This window comes from Delphinapterus leucas, chromosome 4, assembly GCF_059928025.1.
Source record: "Delphinapterus leucas isolate spDelLeu-1000000601 "Yukka" chromosome 4, BTC_Dleu_Yukka2, whole genome shotgun sequence".
Classification (NCBI taxonomy): domain Eukaryota; kingdom Metazoa; phylum Chordata; class Mammalia; order Artiodactyla; family Monodontidae; genus Delphinapterus; species Delphinapterus leucas.
In genome coordinates, this window is record NC_143132.1 from 12,654,221 (window position 1) to 12,673,470 (window position 19,250).

The 19,250-nt window shown below is 52.0% G+C and overlaps 1 protein-coding gene across 8 annotated transcripts in view; it reads left to right on the top strand.

Moving 5' to 3' along the window:
- Positions 1 to 19,250, top strand: part of URB1 (URB1 ribosome biogenesis factor) — a 65,744-nt gene that overhangs the window by 25,649 nt on the left and 20,845 nt on the right. For all 8 annotated transcript variants that reach the window (XR_016392961.1, XR_016392962.1, XM_022552821.3 and 5 more), the window contains 13 exons: positions 817 to 929; positions 2,810 to 2,929; positions 4,330 to 4,446; positions 4,911 to 5,049; positions 5,829 to 5,999; positions 7,025 to 7,218; positions 8,937 to 9,185; positions 10,471 to 10,650; positions 12,096 to 12,951; positions 13,854 to 14,055; positions 14,743 to 14,926; positions 16,804 to 16,862; positions 18,431 to 18,624. Coding sequence is in view for 6 of the 8 variants with exons in the window: in XM_022552821.3 (XP_022408529.2) it covers positions 817 to 929; positions 2,810 to 2,929; positions 4,330 to 4,446; positions 4,911 to 5,049; positions 5,829 to 5,999; positions 7,025 to 7,218; positions 8,937 to 9,185; positions 10,471 to 10,650; positions 12,096 to 12,951; positions 13,854 to 14,055; positions 14,743 to 14,926; positions 16,804 to 16,862; positions 18,431 to 18,624 (2,778 nt within the window). In the remaining 2 variants the exon portion in view is untranslated. The remainder of the gene's footprint in view (positions 1 to 816; positions 930 to 2,809; positions 2,930 to 4,329; positions 4,447 to 4,910; positions 5,050 to 5,828; positions 6,000 to 7,024; positions 7,219 to 8,936; positions 9,186 to 10,470; positions 10,651 to 12,095; positions 12,952 to 13,853; positions 14,056 to 14,742; positions 14,927 to 16,803; positions 16,863 to 18,430; positions 18,625 to 19,250) is intronic.

Below are 19,250 nucleotides of genomic sequence, written 5' to 3' on the forward strand. Positions count from 1 at the left end.
GGAGGTCCCGTTCATTCACAGGCACTTCTCACATGGCTACTCGTATTTTACCCAGTGAAGTTCAAACTGCATCTTGTAAAAGTAACATTATGCTTGTCTGGCCATGTTTCCTTGATGGAAAAGTTTGTCTAATAAAACTGACTTCGTATTTGGGCCTACGGAGGAAGACTTGCGGAAATAGCATTCTTGGAATTTATATAAGCTACTGAAATAATCCTATTCAAAAAGCTGTAGTTAACTTTTTGATGGTTTAAAGGCAAAAAGTTCTCTTGCTGTGAGAATATGAGATTTACTATAAAGTGGCCATTTAACATTTGGTACCACGTCCTTCCTGAGCAAAGGATTAACCCAGAAATCAGGCCAGAGGCTGAGGACCCTGTCTGAGACCCAGGCGGCCGTAGGCTGTGCACAAGATGCTTGCCGTCCAGGGAGCAAGGCCTGTGCCCCGCACCAGGGGTCACACTCACGAGAGACTGTACCTGGAGGGCAGTGTGCACTGGGGGCTTTGAGATGTAGGAAGAGGTCAATGTGGGCCGAGTGCAGGGAAGGGCATGCAGCACCCCCACTCTTCGGTGAAGGATTTGGATAGACCTTGGGACGGGGAAGATGTGTCAGTGAGGTGTGTGGGCAGGAGAGTGGGCACAGCCTGTGTGAGGGTGACCGCAGGACAAGGATGGGCGGAACCCCCACGTCTTCTGCCTAGTTCTCTGGAAAGTTCCCTGTCCCGTCCTCGTGGCCAGGGCGGCAGTAGCTGGGCCCCCGCGCCCGCCCCCCACCCCCGGACGTCTCGTCTGTCTTCCTCTTTCCCACCCACAGGCGTCATCTCAGAGGAGGGCCTGCGTGAGGAGGTGCCTGTCACCCTGCAGCACCTTGTTCTCAAGGTGGCCCTGGCACTGCCCGCCAGCAAGTTTCTGTGGTTAAAGGCCCAGGTAGGAGGCCGTGACCCTGCCTTTGTTGTTAGCTCACCTGCAGGCTTGTTGGCTTTCTGGCCTGGGAATTTCTAGCTGCATCAGAACCCTGACTGCTGGTTGCGAAGTAAGACGTTGACGGTTCTCCTTTTAGAGAGAAGCCTCTAGAGCGGAGGCCAGGTCCTGATTTGTGAACCAGGAATCTCTTTGCTTTGCAAAGTAAGGTGCTTAGCTATCCTTACTGAAAATATATTATTGCTGGGTGTTGGGAGTTTTTTTTTTTTTACTTTTTTTCTCTTGACTCTTTTACATTCTTCTTGTCCTTTAAAAACCCTTTTGGAAATAAACAAAATACATTTCCTTCTCCTTTGTCCTCATCCTGGAAGGACTTAAGACAGAGATGGGAATAGACACCAAGCCACGAGAGAGTTGAGGCTGGTGGAAAAATCAGTAAAGATTGCTGGCGTTGTTTTCTGTGTCTTTGATAACGTCTTCTAGGATTTCTGGAGAACATAATGTTGAATCGTAAAGGGAACTCAAGATGTAACAGATATTTACCTCTGTATTTAAACACAGGACGCCATGTCACTTCTATCCAAAGAGGGAAAATGACCAGGCCAAATTAAGCCTTGTCTGAGTGTGTTTCTGAGTAGCTCAGATGACTTGTTTTAATGACTTAACGTCTTCTTTGAGTTCTTGTATGGAGCCAGTAGTGCGGAAACGTACCCTGGCACTTTCAGAGGTGATACTTCCAGAAGGGTGGAAGAACACCGTGGCACTGGGATCTCTGTGTTCCCCGAAGTCCTCTCTCCGAGGTCCACCTGCCTCATAGTTGAGGATGGTTCTCACTGAGAGCTTACCGAATGCCAGGCTCGGCACGAGTGTGCTATGTATCGTCTCGCTTATCACCACTTACAGACGAGACAGCTGGAGCACAGAGTGTTAGGAGACTTCCGTGGGGCCCCGGCCGTAAGTAGGGGATCCAGGATTGGACCCAGGCAGCGTTGCCCAGACCCTGCTCTCAACTTCACAACCCCCGTGAGGTCGCTGCCAGGACCCCAGTGAGATGACGGATGAGTCTGGGGTGTTTAGTTTTTTACCCCAGCTGAACTGGGCCACTGGGGTCTTGACGATTTAGTTGGAAAGGGAACAGAGGCCTCTTACCTTGAAAGAACTGGTATTAACATATTAGTTTATATCCCATGCTTCATTTTTTGCTCATAAGATGGGTCTGCTGGGCTTTGGGAACAGTAGCCCTCATGTGCTCAGATCGGGGCTGCGGGGACGCTCCAGGGAGACACAGATGCATCGGAGTCTGGGCTGGGAATCTGGAGCTCCATGTGTTCAAAGCCCAGAAGCCTTTGTTAAGAGGCTTGCTTACGTGTAAGGAACCGATTATATCCGCGCCGGCATCTTGCTGAAATGCAGCAAGCGTGGCGTTGGACGGAGTCAGGCAGCCCTGGGTGGTGTGTTTTCCCGCCAGCCACCCGCCGCCAGCCAGTGCTGTGTCTGCGCCAGGGCTCCTGGGCTTGAGTTCCACCTCGGTCATTAAACGGCCATTACCTCCTTGTGCCTCAGTGTCTGCACATGTGAAATGGGGGGGACGGTTGTCCCCACCGCAGGCTTGTTGGGAGGACAAAGTGAGTCAGTGTATGTGAAGCACCTGAAGGGCCCCCGTGCTTCCTGCTGTGACTGTTGTTAACTACAGCTGCTTTCGGGGATGTGGGAGGAGCTCCTAACTCCTGAGGTTCCTCGTGTATAGCATCCCGGCAGGCTTGCCGAGTGGTGGTTAAAATGAGATGAGATGAGAGGCCGGGGAAAACACTGGGCATGCAGTACCTGTTCGCTCAGCAAGCAGTGGCCTTTGTTACATTTATAATATTCTATTGTTCAAACTCCAGGAAGGCCCAGATGCAGAAATTATTGGAGGAAAGCGATCCGTGTTTTACTTACTGATGAAGATGTTTGTGACCAGTAGCCATTCGCATCTCAAGTCATCAACCAAACTTCTGATCGTGAAGGTGAGCCTTTCTACCAGCTCCTAGTTCTAGAAGCGTTTTGTACAATCTTGCGTATAGTAGATGCTTAGTCAACAGTTGTGGAATTAAGGCTGTATTAAGACTGTGACAATTTAAAAACAGAAGGCTTTACGGCAGTTTTAATGTATTCTGTCTTAACCTGGCTGTGTTCCCAAGAGGCAACCTGGTGAAATGGGAAAAGCGGGCACTTTGAAGTCCTGTTCCAAGATTTGAGTCCTGGTTCTGCCGTTCCTGGGTGGCACTGGACAAATTGCTTAACCTCTCTGAACTTAGTTTTTTCGTGGTGAACGGGAATAACAAAACCGTAGGATTGCAAGGGAGGTTACGTGTGATCAAATAGTAGGCCATGCCTGGCACATTCTAGACTCAGCAAACATTAGGTTTCGGCCCTCTGGGGAACAATTTAATAGGCGATGCCTCTTCCCTCAGCTCCAGACTCAGCCTCCTCCAGGGCCCTGGCGATTGACCGCAGCCGTCACCCACAGCACAGGTGTCGCCAGAGTCAGTGGAAGAGAATGAGGAGTTTGTTGGCGTCTCTTCTTCCTTACACTTGAACTCATTTTCCAGGGCTACGTCAGGTCTTGCTGCAGCGCTAGGAAATCTAGTTCCTTGGTTCCACTGGGCAGCAGACATCCTGGTCAGGGCCGGGGCCGGGCGGGTTGCTAGAAAAATCACATTCATTGTATTTAGGGTACAGAGATTTTACTTTTGAAGTGCCAGTAGTCTTGCCACCCTTCAACCTCGCCTGAGCTGCTTGGAGGACGCGAAAGTCTAGGTCGTGACCTCTGCAAGGTTGTGCAGGTGTGATTTCATGATCACTCCCTGCATGTGGGTGGAATGGCACGTCAGGCTCTCCCTCGGAGCACTCTGTGCAGGGCTCGTGCCGAGGGGCTGCTGAGACCCCGAGTTCTGTCGTCGGGCCATTTGGGGATGTCATTTAACCAAGTCCTGCCTCGTAACAAGTTCTGCTCCCTTAGAACAGAAGTAAGGTGGTGCTTCTGGCCCAGGCCTGGGTCTTGAGAAGCCACATTGAGATGATTCGGCCTGACTGGGTCACTGTCTTGGAGAATTTCATGCAGGCTGAGGGTTGAGTGGCTGGGAGGAGTCAAGTCCCAAGTTGAAAAGCAGACTTTCAAGTAGCAGTGGGATATTTTCCCTTTTTATTATTTAGGAGTTGAAGGAGAGGAATAAGCAGCAGTGAGACGAGGGGCTGTGTTCTCCTTGATCGAGCCCAGAGCGACCTCTTTTCCTCGTTTCCCTCAACAGTGGGGGTTGTTCTGAAGCGTAGCTTTTAGGATAAAACTGGATGGAACTTTTACCCCCTCTGTGCTCCGTGGGTCTCAGAGGACGCACGGAAAGCGGGTTCTTCCCTGATTTTTCAGATCCTGCGGGACACAGGGGTGTTTGAGCACACCTGGCAGGAGCTGGAGCTGTGGCTGGAACACCTGGATGACACCGAGCAGGAGAACAAGGAGGCCGTGATTCAGTTTTTGGAACGCGTGAGCACGTATTTCCCATGTAAAGAAAGCACGCTCAGGATGGCGTACTAAGTGATCCTCAGTATGATTAAGGCATTTCTGATGTGCCAGAGCCCAGAGGCCTCTCCTCCTGACTCACTTCCTAACTCTTGCTGAGATGTCAGAACGATTTAGTTTTAGAATCTGTAAAATGGGACTATATCACTGTGTGCTGTTAACTTCCTTTTGGGCGTTTGGTTTTGTAGGAGGGATTAGTGGTACGCTAAGAGCGGTATTAAAAGCAATAGTCTGACGTGAAAAGGAGATATTTTTAAAAAATCTACAACAAAAAGTTTTTTTAAAAAAACTTTGCAGAAGAACTATTGTTCTTTGAAGGCCTGTTAAGATTTTTGCTCTTCCCTTTATTTTACTTGCGACATTTGGGGGCATTTTTCATTTCACGTGTGACCATCTAAATATTTCCCACTTGACTCTTTAATGCTCAGGTTCTCCTGACATTGGTGGCGAATCCCTATTCATACACGGACAAAGCGTCTGACTTTGTCCAGGAAGCCAGCGCCCTGCAGGCCTCCGTGACGCGGCAGGACACCGATGATGCCAGCATTCCCATCTCCCACATTGACGGTGGGTGCTGCTCCCTGCGCTCCTTGGGCTTCTGAAGAGCCAGCCACGGTGGTGTATTAGAGACAAAGCAGAATTGCACTGAAGCCTTGTGCAGAGGGCAGACATCCCATTTCTTTGCATCAGAGATCAGCCACCTCTGGAATTGGAAATCCCCTTATTTGTTTATGTAACAGGAAGTAGGTGCAGGGCTTATTTGCTGCGTTGTTTTTATTTGTGCAGTGTTTACTTTGTGCCAGGTGATGCTCTAAGCTCTTAATAAATCCTAACTCATGTAACCTCATAAACAACCCCAAGTTGGGGGGGTGGGTTATCCTCATTTTATGTATTGACAAGGCAGCTGAGGCACAGAGAGGTTAAGCAATCTGCTCAGCCTCACACAGCGAGGATGTAGCAAAGTCAGGATTTGACTTCAGACACTCTGGCCCTAGTCTGTGCGTCAACCCTTATGCTCTGTGGCTTCTCAGATTTTGGCTTATTTCCATGACTATCCAGGTTAAAGTTTCTGGGCTTCTCAGTGTCAAGCGAGGAAACTTCAACCTGTTACTACCTGAGCTGGATAGTCCTGCATTTTGTCTGGCAGAGGTCTTAAGATTTTATAGATAATGCCCTTATTTGTTTAGAATCAAACATTACACTAAGCATTTTCCCGCAAGAGAAGTTTAGCTTTTATTTTTTCCTCTTTTTGCAAACGTTCTCTCGCTTGCCCTACCTGTGGGATTCTTGCAGTAGACTCCTTTGCCACCTCTTGCCTGGCCCTGATTCCCATCTTTCTGCCTCAGATGTTCTCGACATGGTGGATGTCCTGGTGGAGGGCAGCGAAGGCTTGGATGAGGAGGTTGGATTCTTACTGAATGAAGACATGATCGTGCTCACGTTCCCGTTCAGTGCTGTGGTCCCCGCTGCCCTGGAAGCCAGGAATAAGTTGCTCCTTGGAACAGAAAGTGAAGCAGGTACCTGTGTGCAGTGAGAATGTTGTGGCTGCATCAGGCCAGCTGGGCCTCTGTGGGGTAGGAGGTGGGATTCCGAGGGCTTTGGAAATAATTGCTGAAAACCCAAGGCAGCAGGGGTTCAGACCCACCAAAGTGATAGCTGCACAGCTGGTAGAACTAAGTGTACAGGGGTAGGAATCTAGAGGCTGGCTAGGCTGTTGGGAAATGGGTCGTTTGACGGATGAGTCTGAAATAATGTGTTTGCATGGCTGCACAGACACCTGCTGTAACACCGGTATTTTCTCTTCAGTATTTATTCTTGATATCTTGATGCTGAGGTACAAGTCCTTCACCCTTACTGGGTATCCAGGCAACATAGACCCAAGAAAGCACTCACAGATCACAGTGGTATAATTAGTCAGGATTGCTCAGGCTTTGCTGCAGTAACACATGCGCCACAACGCGTCAGTGGTTTAAGGAACAAAGGTCTCTCCCGACCGTGTCATGGTCCAGGACAGGTCAGGTGCTCTCCTGGGTGGCTGTTGTCCAGGAGGTAGCTCAGGGATCCTGGCTGCTCCCATCCTGTAGCTGTGCCATCTCAACATGTGGCTTCCAAGGTCACTGTGGAAGAGGAAGAGAGAGTGGACAGTCAAGCAGAGGTGTTCTGGCCAGGCCTGGAAGTGGCTAAGCGAGTCGTGTGGTCCCAGCCTAACTGCAAGGGAGGCTTGTGTGCCAAGGAAGTGGAAATGGATTGGTTTGCACCAAGCAAGTCCCTGTCCCGGGTGGCCCTGGCCTCACCTCTTCAGTGCCTGGGTCTCCACTTCTGGGCCTCAGCACCCGAAGTCTGACTGTGTGCTGTATGTTTAATAAAAGTCTGGCATGGTCTGCAGTGGTAGCATCTGCCTTCCAGCGTGGTTGTGTGATCGCTTGCAGAATGGTTACGACTCTTTCTGGGTCTTGAATATGGGTGGGAGTTGGTGTTATTGATAGGTCACAGAAGGGCGGTCCCAGCAAGCCTCTCCCTGCTGTGTCTCCCTCCTTTGTAGGAGAAAGCATCGTGGCGTATCTGACAGGGGTGTTGACGGACCTCCTCCACACCCAGAGAGACCCGCTGGCTCTGTGTCTTCTGCTTCAGTCTTATGACAAGTTGGAGCCTCCGCTCCCACCTTGCTGCCGTCAGCTGTCCAGGTTCAACAGATACTACAGCCTCTGGATCCCGGAGCCAGCCCGAGAGGCCTTGGTGAGCTGCGCCAGCCACCACTCCTGCGTAAACCTAGAAACCCCCGGAGGTTCCTCCCTGTGGGCCGCAGCGGGCTGTACCCCAGCTGTGTAGCTTTCACAGCTTAACAGGGTGAACGCTCTTCACCTTCTCGTTTCCCCAGAGTAGGAGAGGAAGGCACGTGTTATCTCTGCCGCTCAGCTAATGTGACGAGACCCCGAGGGGCTCCGCGATGCAGCAGAACTGAATTCGCTGCTGGCTGCACGTTTGGGCTTTGAGGCTGGGGTTGGGGGCGGGATCTCCTGTGCGCACTCGCCTCACGGCCCCCGTCTGCACACCTCAGCGGCCCCTAGACTTGGCATGCTCAGCGGTTAGACCTGAAGGCCGCTAGCAGGCTATGCTCTGCTAGACGGGAAAGTGAAAAAAGAAAGAAAGAAATGGTTTTCTCCTGGTGGGGACTGCATTCTTAAAAGGGATGCCGCAGGTCTGGCTCTGATGCAGCGTGCTTAGGATTGCTGGGTGGAGCCAGAAATTCACTTTGTGTTGTGTGCTTTTGTGTGTTCGCTCAGTTGTGGCTGCGCTTGAAAAAGCAGGCAGCTAAGGAGGACCTCTTCCTCTTATGAACTTGGTAGCAGGAGCCTGTGTTGATTGCATGTTCACGGTTTGTTAGGGCCTCATCCCTAAGTGCATCACACGTATTTTACGCCATTTAATCCTCACAACTCAGAGAGGGGTCTGGACTTAACTATCCTCCTTGTACACATGGGGAAACTGAGGTTCAGAGCAGTTCCGCCCCCAGGCAGTGGTAGACTCAGGATCCAGGCAGGCCTCTGGGCTCCAGAGCCCAGGCCCATCACAGCTATCGCCGCCTTCCCCACCTGACAGGCCGTGGTCAGGAGGTGGTCAGAGCCACACAGCAGCTTCCGCGGGTGTTAGCAGTCCGTGCTGTGCTGCACGGTGCTCCAAGTGTAGGCGTCCACTCCGTGGAGTCAGGCACTCGGCGGTTCTCACCCATGAGGGCGCGTCAGGATCCCCCAGACGCTCATTCAGACGTGGTCGCTGGGCGTGTGATTCAGCAGGTCTGGGGCGGGCCCGGGAATTTGCAGTTCTAACAAGTTCCCGGATCATGCTGTTGCTGGTCCAGGGTCGAGCCCCACTGAGTTTCAGGGCACCATGCGGCCTAGTTGTACTGGCCTTAGGAAACAGTGTTTGGAGTTATAACAAGAAAAGCCATGTGGGGTGAATAAAGAAGGCAGTTTGGGAACTAAGTTAGAAAAAATGACCCACTTGGAGACGGAATGACTTCAGGAACGTATCTTCCGTCCGGCCATGTCCTCTCATCCTCCCGTCCTCCCGGGGGAGGCCTTTGAAAGGCATGCAGCTCACCCAGCCGGCTCCTTCCCAGGGTGGCATTTCCCAGTTTCCAGGGATTAATCACAGTGACTCCTGTGAGTAAAATCCTGTCTCTGTGCCACGTGACTCCTGTTCTCCAGAGCGTGTAAATACCTCCCCGGCTCAGTGCCCTCACGTGGACACACGCTAGGAAAATACGTGTAACTGAGCGTGTTGGGACTTTACTTGAATAAAATGCCACAGGGTCACATAGATTTAGTATCAGTAGGTGATTTTTGTGAAACGTCCCTCTGTGTGCGTGTCGCCCTGTCCCTGTTTTAGCACCCTGTGCCCTTTGCCCCTGGTGCTGATCTGTCTTTTCTCTTTCCTCCCCTGCTATCTCCCAGGCACTGCAGACGTTGGGCAGCCCTGCTCCGCCGGACCCCCCAGCCTCCTCTTTCAGTGCCCTGCTGCAGATGGCCTACACGGGCCAGGGCCAAGGTCAGGGCCAGGGCCCGGGCGTATTCCCGCTCCTGGACGAGGGGGTCCAGGGGCGGCTGCGGGCTGCCCTCCTGCACCTCCCGACGCACCAGGCCCTGCGCTCCGCCAGACACCTGCTGCTGTACATCAAGAGCACCGTGGAGAACTTCGGCCAGGTCAGCGCTGCCCCCGCTCCCTGGCTTCGCCACCTGCAGAGTGTGGCCTTCTGCCGGTCGGGTCCACACTGAGTGACGGTGTGGATGGAGGCCTGGGGCCCCACTGTCGCCCCGCTTGTCCGCACACGGGGAGGGCAGGGGCCAGTGTGCAGGGCCCCGAGCGGGCCGCGGTTTGGGAGCCTCGGCTCCGGGTGCTGTGCCCTCTCCCTGGAGCAGAGGCACAGATCTCAGACTGGGAGCCACGCGCAGCTGAACGTGGTCGCTGGGGCAGCTGAGGCCGGGCGGGGCCCTTCCCACAGCTGAGCGGGTCCGCGGCACGACCAGGCGTCCCCTCTGCCTTTATAAGTTTTAATTCAGCGGCTCATTGTTGGGCCTTCTGTCCCTGAGGTGGTTTACAGATTTTTAGTTTAGGTTTGTTGCTGTTGTTGTTTTAATATTTATTTATTTGGCTGCTTCGGGTCTTAGTTGCCGCATGCGGGATCTTTTTTACTTGCGGGAGATGAACTCTTAGGTGCGGCATGTGGGATCTAGTTCCCTGACCAGGGATTGTACCCGGCACCCCTGCATTGGGAGTGCAGAGTCTTAGCCACTGGACCACCAGGGAAGTCCCTTAGTTTAGGTTCTGAGGTGGGCTTTTCCCCCTTATCTTGGTCAAAATAAATCTGTGTGCTTCGTCAAGATTTAGGAGGACATGTCTTGTTAAGAAGTGACTTTGAGGGCTTCCCTGGTGGCGCAGTGGTTAAGAATCCACCTGCCAGTGCAGGGGACACGGGTTTGAGCCCTGGTCCGGGAAGATCCCACGTGCCGCAGAGCAACTAAGCCCGTGCGCCACAACTACTGAGCCTGCGCTCTAGAGCCTGCGAGCCACAACTACTGAGCCCACGTGCCACACCTACTGAACCCATGTGCCACAACTACTGAGCCCATGCGCCTAGAGCCCGTGCTCCGCAACAAGAGAAGCCAGTGCAATGAGAAGCCCGCGCACTGCAACAAAGAGTAGCCCTCGCTCGCCGCAACTAGAGAAAGCCCATGCGCAGCAATGAAGGCCGAACGCAGCCAAAAATAAATAAATAAATTTTAGAAACTTTTATAAGAAAAAAAGAAAAAGAAATGACTTTGAGGTTGTTCGCAGTTTACCGCGAGTTTCCATTTAAGCCTGCTTCCCTCCTTGATTCTTGTTTCTGGCAACTCTCCCCCTCTGGCCCTGGGGGGAGGCGGCAGTCAGTGTTCTGGTGACTGTCAGCCCTTCCTGGGCCTGAGGGTCGTGTGTGTCTGGTCCTCACAGCTGGGCAGGAGGACGGGGCCTCCCCTGCTGCAGTTCCTCCTGGACCTCCTCAGGTGCCTGGTCATCCACTGTCAGCAGCTGGACGCCCAGAACCAGCAGAAGCGCCAGGCCGCCCAGGCTGAGTCTGACCTCTTTTTGGACGTGGAGTCCATGGCCTCGCTGGAGTTGGCCGATGACAAGGTACCGCCGCCCTCCCTCCCTGGGTCTCCTTCTGGTTCGCCTTTTCCTGTGAGGTCACAGCCACTGGCTTTCCCTCCATTCTGGTTAAAAGCAAGTACGTGTTCATTGCAGGGAAGTAGGGAGATGCAGAGAACTCCAAAGGAGGCCCTAAGCACCATCCCCCGCCCACCCCGAGAGAAGCACGGTTTACTTGGGGCGTTCATCTTTCCAGTCACTTCTCTGCTCACACTTGCCCTGCTGCGAGCACTTTCCCTCCCACTGTGCCGTGAGCGTCCTGAGAACTCGGACTGCGTATTTTCCTCTTAAAGGGTTGCAACCTGTGTTGAGCGAAGGCTGGGCAGTGGGTGGGGCCCTTCCTCGTGAACACACACAGCGACCACACTGCCTGGGGAAGAGTGAGCCTTCCTCTCCTGCTGGCAGTCTCGTGAGTCAGCTTTTGAACTGGGGCCAGGACGAATCTTTCTCACCATTTGCCATTTGACCTGTTGTACTGGGTTTGGGTGCAGGCGTGTTCCTCAGTTCACAGTCGAACGCATGGCTCCCTTCCTTTGATCTCCAAGCGGGCTTTCTTGGGGCGGCATTTGTTGGTGCAAGACCACCTGTTAGCCAGTCGTTGGGCAAAGCACTCCTGATGTGTGCTTTTCTGTTTTTCTTTCTGTTTGGGAAAGCTCAGTTGGAAAGTGTGGTAGGCTCCTCTTTCCTTCCTGAAGAGTAAATAAGGAAAAAAATTTATTTCTGTCCCCGGGGACTGGGTGACTTCATTGACTAGGAATCGTGTTCAGCGAGGCTGCGTCAAGGCATCATCTAATCCAGCAAAGTGCACTCAGCTGCCCTCGGCTCAGTGGTTTACACTAGTCTTGGGGTCAGAGCTAGTTCCTCAGCGGGTCACTCGAGGCCCAGCCTCCTTCTGGAAGTGGACGCAGTTTCACCTTCAGTTCTGGATCGTTTAACCCCTACCCATCTTCCCCAGCCACAGAGCCTCTCCGAAGCCAGGGTAGCCCTGCCCTGGTGGTCGGGTGGTACCCACGTCCCTCAACCAGATTTATTTAGGAGGGCAGGGCTGCTAGGGAGAAACCAGGAGACAATTGATCGTCATCCCATCTTGGCATTTCTCCGTGGCCCGGCCCTGCCTGAGTGACTGTGGAGAGCAGTTTTACTGCACGGTAAATTCATTCAGGCTGCATTCATCCGCTTCCTGCTGGTCTGGGGGTCACTGACCGAGTCACAGTCCAGGCCCCGTCGTTGTACAGGGGAGGAGGTGTGTTATGATGGGGTAAGAGCTTTGGGCTTGGGTTGGGGTGCTGCGGGCACCCCTGAGAGGGGCCCTGGGACTTGGGCTTGAGGGTGGAGTGGCTTAGCAAAGCTGCTTTCTGCTCTCCGTCCTCCTCAGTGGCAGCCGCTGGCAGGGCCGTGGGTGAGGTCTGTGCCCTGTCACTGTGTTTCAGACGCTGGAGGAGGTGCTCGTGGCCATCCTCAAGCATCCCACGCTGGAGGGCTGGTACCTGGCCCTGGAGCAGCAGGCGCTCCCCCCGCACACCCTCAGTCCCGTCCTCGCGAAGCTCCTGGCGGCCCACCTCAGCGCGGGGGTCCTTCCGCTGCTGGTGGCGAGTGCCCCCGTCCTCCAGAGCCTTGGTCAGCTGGGGCTCCTGGCCAGGTACTCAGAGGCCATCACCCAGAGCGTCCTGAAAGAGCTGCGGAACCAGAGGGCCCGCGCAGCCACGCCGATGCCGAAGACCCTTCCTCAGCTTGAAGCCCTGCAGGGGCTGCACCCGTACATGGAGGGCACCCAGCTCCGGGAGGTCACCCTGGCCCTGCTGAGCCTGCCCGAGGCCCACCTGGTGGCCCAACGACCCACTAAGTCCCGCCAGAAGGAGAGACACCTGAACACTCTCGGGGAGACCCTGGTCCAGCTGCTGACCAGCCGCCCCCAGGAGCAGCTGCAGAGCGGTGAGCTCCTCCAGGCCTCTGAGTACGTGAGAGGCCTGGGGGCTTTGCTGCCCGCGCTGGCCGTGGACGAGCTGGACGCCGTGCTCCTCCAGGCTCTGCAGAGAGAGCCGGCTCTGGCCCCCGCAGTCGGGGTCACTCTGCTCGACTACTGCCTGGCCCGGCGGACGCCGGTGGCCCTGGGCACCGCGGCCTTGCTCCTGCAGCACAGCTGTCCCCACCTGCTGCGCTTTGAGCGGTGGTGCAGGCGGGCCAGCCTGGGGCTCTGCCTGCAGGAGGCCCTGGACGACTTCCTCCCTGTCATCCGCATGTACCTCCAGTGCAGGACCCGGGAACACTTCACGCGCCCCGCAGCAGGTACAGGAAGGGTGGGTTTGGGCAGCCAGGAGGGCTGAGAACTGTGTGTCCACCCTTAAGCCCTGGGACTTCACATTCTGGAGGTATCGTTTAGTTCTGTTTCTCCTCAGATGTCTGACCCAGGTCTGAGGATGGAGCTCCCATCGACCCCGAGTTACCCACGGGAAGCTGGGGCCAGTGGTGGGCGGTAGCTATGGCCATTGGGGGCCAAGGAAGGAGCGGCCCCGGCTGGGTCTTATTAGGTTGAGAGAGTGGCGTGGGTGATGGTCCTTTGCCCCGTCCCCCTCTCCCCACCGTTGGGAGCGTTGGTGAGTCCGTGCTGAGCCGAGGCACTCGGCTGGGCCCTGCGCTCTCTTCTCTCTCCACCCATTGGGTTTCAGGTCCAAGGCACTTCCTGATCACCTCCAATTCAATTTAATTCATTTTTATCGTGTGTACGAATGATTTTTCACTCACTGCTTTGCCTCTGTGCTGCATAGCTTCATATCATCAATAACAGATGTTTTTAAAAAATAAGAGCGCCCCTGCAGGAGGGCGTCTTCCGGCCAGTGGTTCTCAACGCTCTTCTCGTTCCCAAGTGAGTTCAGGACCTGGGTGCTCACCGTCTCGTCATGACCCTCGAGCCGGGGCTATGCCCAGGGCCTGCGGGACTGTTAGGGTTGAGTGATGAGAGGTGACCGGTGGCGTGCTGGTAAATGTTTTAGCCACTGGCTCTTGGGGGAGACTGATTTGTAGCATTTGCCGATTTCCGTGGCGTCACAGCTCCTGCCGTGGTCAGTCTCGTGCTACCAGTGTGACATCACCCAGGTCACAGGTTTCCTGAAACAGAGCCACCAGCCCTTGTGAGCCGGTTGTCGTGCTCCACGGTGCTCACCTCTCTCCCCTGCTTGTCTCTGCCCCAGTACCCTCTGCTGTCATGCCTGTCCTGAGGAAGGCCCTGTGGAGGCCGCTGCAGACCAGGCTTCTCAGTGCTGACGGGCCCCTAGAGTCTGGGCTGCATCAGGAGATCCTGGCCCAGCTGGTCCCATTTGCAAGAGCCAAGGACCTCCGTGTCCTCATGGACCGATTGCCCCGCTTGCTTCAGACTCCAGGCAGTCACAAGAGGTGTGAAGGCTCAGATTGTTTAATGGCTCTCCCTGTCTCGGCTTCCCTTTTCGCTGTAGTGGTTATAAAGCAGTGGAAATCGCTGCATTGCTGTTGTGCAGTTGGGGAGAACGCAGTTCCTCCGAGAACTCTACTTCATCCTGGCTGGAGCAAGTTCATCTCCATAAGTGGGCGGTTCTGATTCCCTTAGAGCCGTGGCTATCAACCAGGGGTGATTTTGCCCGCTCCAGGGAACATTTGGCAATGCCTGACACCTTTTACTGTCACGATAGGGGTATGGGGGGCTTGTTGCTTCTGGCTGCTAGAGGGTGGAGGCCAAGGGTGCTGCTAAATATGCTGTAATGCATAGGACAGGCCCCCTCCCCTCCCCCCAAAGAGAGGATTCTCTGGCCCACAATGCCAGTAGTGCTGAGGCTGAGATGGCCTGATTTAGACAAAGTCTGGACAATATATCCTTTTCCTGGTGTGCTAATAGTGTTTCCCCTAGTCGTAAAAGTTCTGGTACGTCTTTGAAGTTTGCGTAAGGGGCAGGGGAAGCCTGTGATCTCTGTGCTTGGGTAGTTAGTGTAGGGACCAGGGCTCAGGGCATCTGCCTCATATGGCCCATTGTGATGTTGGATTATATATACTTAAAGCTAGAGGGATTTGGGCCATGCCTGTAACTCTGGGTTTTGTCTTCTGCTGCAGTTGGGTCGTGGCTGACTCTGTCTTGGCTGTCCTGGAAGGGTCGGCAGAAGAGCTGCGTGCTTGGAAAAAGACTCTGCTGGAGGCCTGTGTACAGTGGCTGATCGCATCCTTTAGCGGCGGCCAGCGAGATGATGGTACCCAGGATCGAGAGAAGCAGATGCTGCTAAGATTAAACGAACTGTTGGTAGGTGTCTCTTATTAGAGCCCCTGGTTAAATTTTTAAGGGAAAGAGTGAGATAGACAAACCCAGGTTTGCAGATACATTCAAGCCAGGTGGTGTGAATTCGACCTGGTGGGGGATGAGAGGAGCCATGTCTAGGAGGCGACGGGCAGGTGGAGGGCAAACTTTGAAATAATGAGCCATCTTTTATCAGGAATGGTTGCAGGAATTTGTCAGAATGCTTTTTGGTTGCATCTCCTGAGATGGTTATATGGTATTGTTTTTTGTTTTGACTGTTAATGGGGTGAATTATATTAACTGATTTTTGAACGTTAAACCAGCCTTGCATTCCTAGAATAAACCTACTTGGTCATGATATGTTCTCATTTTTATATAGTGTTGGATTTGATTTGCTGACATTTTACCAAGAAATTTTGTATCTGTGTGCATGAGGGGTATTAGCTTATAATTGTATTTTCTTGCAGTGTCCTTGTCTGGCTTTAGGATCAGGTAATACTGGCCTCAGGTTGAGTTAGGAAGAGTTTCACTGGGTACAAAATTCCAGGCTAACAGTTTTAATTTTTTTCAGGCATTTCAAAGATGTTGCTTTACTGTCTTCTGGTGTGCATTGGTTCTGATAAGAAATCTCTCATTGTTATCTGTATTTCTCTTTACATGATGCCTTTTTTCTCCAGCTGCTTTGAGGATTTTTTTCTTTACATTGCTTAAACAACATGATTGCGATATGCCTGAGCGTCGTTTCTTCAGGTTTTCTGTGCTTTGGGTTCAACGAGCTTCCTGGCTCTGTGAGTTTAGAGCTTTCATAAAATTTGGAAATATTTAGCTGTTTTGGGGCCTTTATTTTCTTTTGTTTTTAATGTTACATTTTTGCACAGAGATCATTAGCTTCCTGAAGAACTTAATGTGTTGTGTTACAGGATTGTGAACTTAAGGCATGTAGGAACCTGACCCAGTAGAGCTAGGAAAGAGGAGGAGAAGCATTCCTGGGATGTAAGGGAGTCGAGCTATGGAGCCGGGAGTGCTGGGCTCTGCTCTTCTAGGGATTTGTGTTCTTGGGACAGGCCTCCCTCCTTACCCCACTTGGCTGTTTTCTTTCTCTCTCTCTCTTGCTCTTGCTTCCCCCACCCCTTTTTAACAGACTTAACTTTTTAGAGCAGTTTTAGGTTCACAGCAAAGTTGGGCGGAAACTCAGAGTTTCCACATGCCCCCTTCTCCCACACATGCACAGCTTCCTCACCGTCAGCATCTCCATCAGCCCTTTCCTTGTAATTGAGGTGTGGTTTTCATCTCGTGGAATATGAGGTCTTAAGTGTGTAGTTTAGTGCTGACAGATACACGTACCCCTGTGCCCACACTGCTATCCAAGATTTTCATCATTCCAGAAAGCTCTCTTGTGCTTTCTCCCAGTTGGTCCCCTTCCCCCCAGAGCAGCCACTCTTCCGATGTAACATAATGCACCACGTTTGGAGATTTTTCTCCACGTCAGGGACTGTGGACCTACATTGGCCCTGTTAGGGCGCAGTGGTCTTGCCCTGGGTAGATGTTCTCTCGTGTGTTTAAACAGTCACATGTGGCTGCACCTCTGTGTGTTGCAGATCAGTCAGTGCTCTTCAGAATGGTGGACAAAGGGGAAAGTTACACAACTACTTGGGAATTTTCTTTTGGTCATTTGGTGATCATAGGTATGCTAAGACAGAGCTACTAGTGGAAATAACAAAACAATTAAAAAAAATCAAAGTAAGAAGCAACTACAAGCTTTTGCGAATTGCTTGGATAACTATATTCCATATTTACTGTAGGGCTGTAATTTAAATTCTGTGTCCTCTATTTTAAATTAATTCGGATATTCCATATATATTTCTTGCTTTCTTTATTCCTAGAATTCACTTAATGAAGTTGATCCTGGTGATTGGCAGAAATTTGTGAAGACTGGACTCAAGTAAGTTGAATTTATTTTCTTGGTGCTGTTCAGTAAGGCGGTGAGTGTCTTTGCTGGTGCGGGGCCAGTGGTGTAGCTTGTTATTAGCGTAAAGAACGTGGAGGAGCAGTTGCTGCTCCCATTTTGGGCAGACGAGACGAGACAGCAGTGTTGGGGAGGGAAAATGATTTGCCCGTTGACATGTGTGTACTTCTAACAGCGATGAGAGAAGCAGCCTTTAAAAAATGAAATATTTTTTGGGAATTCCCTGGTGGTCCAGTGGTTAGGACTCTGCGCTCCCACTGCCAAGGACCCGGGTTTGATCCCTGGTCAGGGAACTAAGATCCCACAAGCCACGCAGCACGGCCAAAAATAATAATAATAAATAAATTTTTTTTACTGAAATATTTTTTAAAAGCCAGAAATGTGCAGAGAACAATACAGGAGCACCCAGATTTAATAAATGCTGACAGTTTTCTCTATTTGCCCTAATTGCGTCCTTTCCTTCCCTTGCCCCAAAGTGTCACTCTTCTGAGGTTGAGTTTTGTCATGGCCCTGTGCGTTTAACACTTTGGTTGCATGTCAGTGTGTCTCTAAACAATAAACCACAGTGTTTATTGAGTTTGACACTGTATACAGATGTATCACTTTATTGTCCCTCTTTTGCACTCAGAAGTTTTTGAGTTACCCATCTTGATACATGGAGATCCCCAGTTCATGTAGCCAGTGTCCTACTGGTGGACAGGACCTCCCTTCTTTCCTTCCTTCCTCCCTCCCAACCCTGCAGTGAACATTGCATGTCTCTTTGTGCCCAGGTGCCAGATTTTCTGGGGGAGGGGTCACTTGCTGGCTCTTAATGTGGGCACAACTCCAGTTTTACTAGATTTTTGGATTTGTTCTCCAAGCTGACGTAACATGGTGTGGAAGTTCGTTGTGTCCTCGCTTCCTCACCAGCAGTTGATGTGGTCAGACTCTTTCTTTTCGGCAGTCAGGTAGTCATGGAACGGTATTTCATTGCACCTGTAATTTTCATCGCCCTGATTATTCATCAGTTTGAAACAGAGAAAAACACCCAAGAGAGAGAAATAAGTGAAGGTGAGCCAGAGGGAAATGGCAGCCGAGGGTCACCTTCGTGACATGACGACATTCTTTGAGTCTTTGGTTAATTTGCGTTTCTAGAATGTTCCCTGTGTGCTAAGTGATTCTTAACAATATTCACATATGACTAAAAACTTTTTTCTCCGGAGCATGATGCTTTCATTTCTTTAGTGGGTTCTAAAGGGATTTAAGATGAGAAGGCTTCTGGGGTGTTAGAGGGGCGTTTTGAGTAGCTGAAAGGAAGGAAGGAGGGAAGCTGACCTGGCAGGTAGGCCAGGTCAGAAGTGCTCCCTGTGATGGCTAGGCGACTAGGTATGTGATGCTGCAGGTGTGCTGCAGCAGCATGGGTAGTTTGGGTGATGGGTGTGCGACTGTGAGCTCTAGGATTCTCACCTGTGTGGCATGTTGGAAGTTTTCCTTGATAAAATGTCGAGAAAAAAGGTTTTCTATTGTTTATGAAGCTAGTTTTCCCTTTGATTCTTGCCTCCCAGATTTCGGTATCAGGACCATGCATTTTTAAAGGCCCTTCGTGCTGCCGTCCAGCTCCTGTATCTTCCGGAAAGCGCCGCACGCTCGCGGCTCACTCAGCTCTCGGTGGTCCACGTGATGCTCACCCAGCACTCCCTGTTCCTGCCCACTTTGCTGACGGCTGGAGAGGAGGAAACCCCAGGCAGTCCCATCAGAGGTGATTCTTTACCCCACCTCCCACTTCAGACACGGAGCTTATTCCTGGATTTCATGTGTTCTCAGAGCTAAGGAAGCATTACCCAAACGGTATCCGAATATTTCATGTCTGTCAAATCCAAGCTCAAGAAATGTTTCCTCTGACTTGGGGTCACACAGCAAACACAGACCTCTCTTCAGAGCCTATTCTGGCCTGCAGAAGCCAGATTTAAGGTTTTCTGCTGTATCGTGGGCGAGCGTTAAAACCTGGGAGTTAGGGGGAGTTAGGAGGGGGGGTTTCTCACCTGGGAGAAATTGTTTAGTTGCGTTAAATGTCTTAATGGGGTGATTGAAACTTTTATCAAGGGCGAAGGGTTCGAAGGTCCCTGTTGGTGGGTCCCTGCTAGGGACTCGTACGGCCCAGGCTTCTTCCCTAGTCGGTTCGGTGAGCATTTACGTTAGCATGGCGAAGACTGTGGGAGATGGCAGAGGTCTGAGGGGTCCTGCCCTCCCGAAGCCATACCGTGTTTAGAGACAAAATTGGCATCCCCAAACTGTTAGGAATCACTGCAGAGCTGGTCTGTAATAAACTGCTAAACTGGAGAGAACCCTTACCCAAGTTCCTGGTACAGGCAGTAGAAAAAGTAG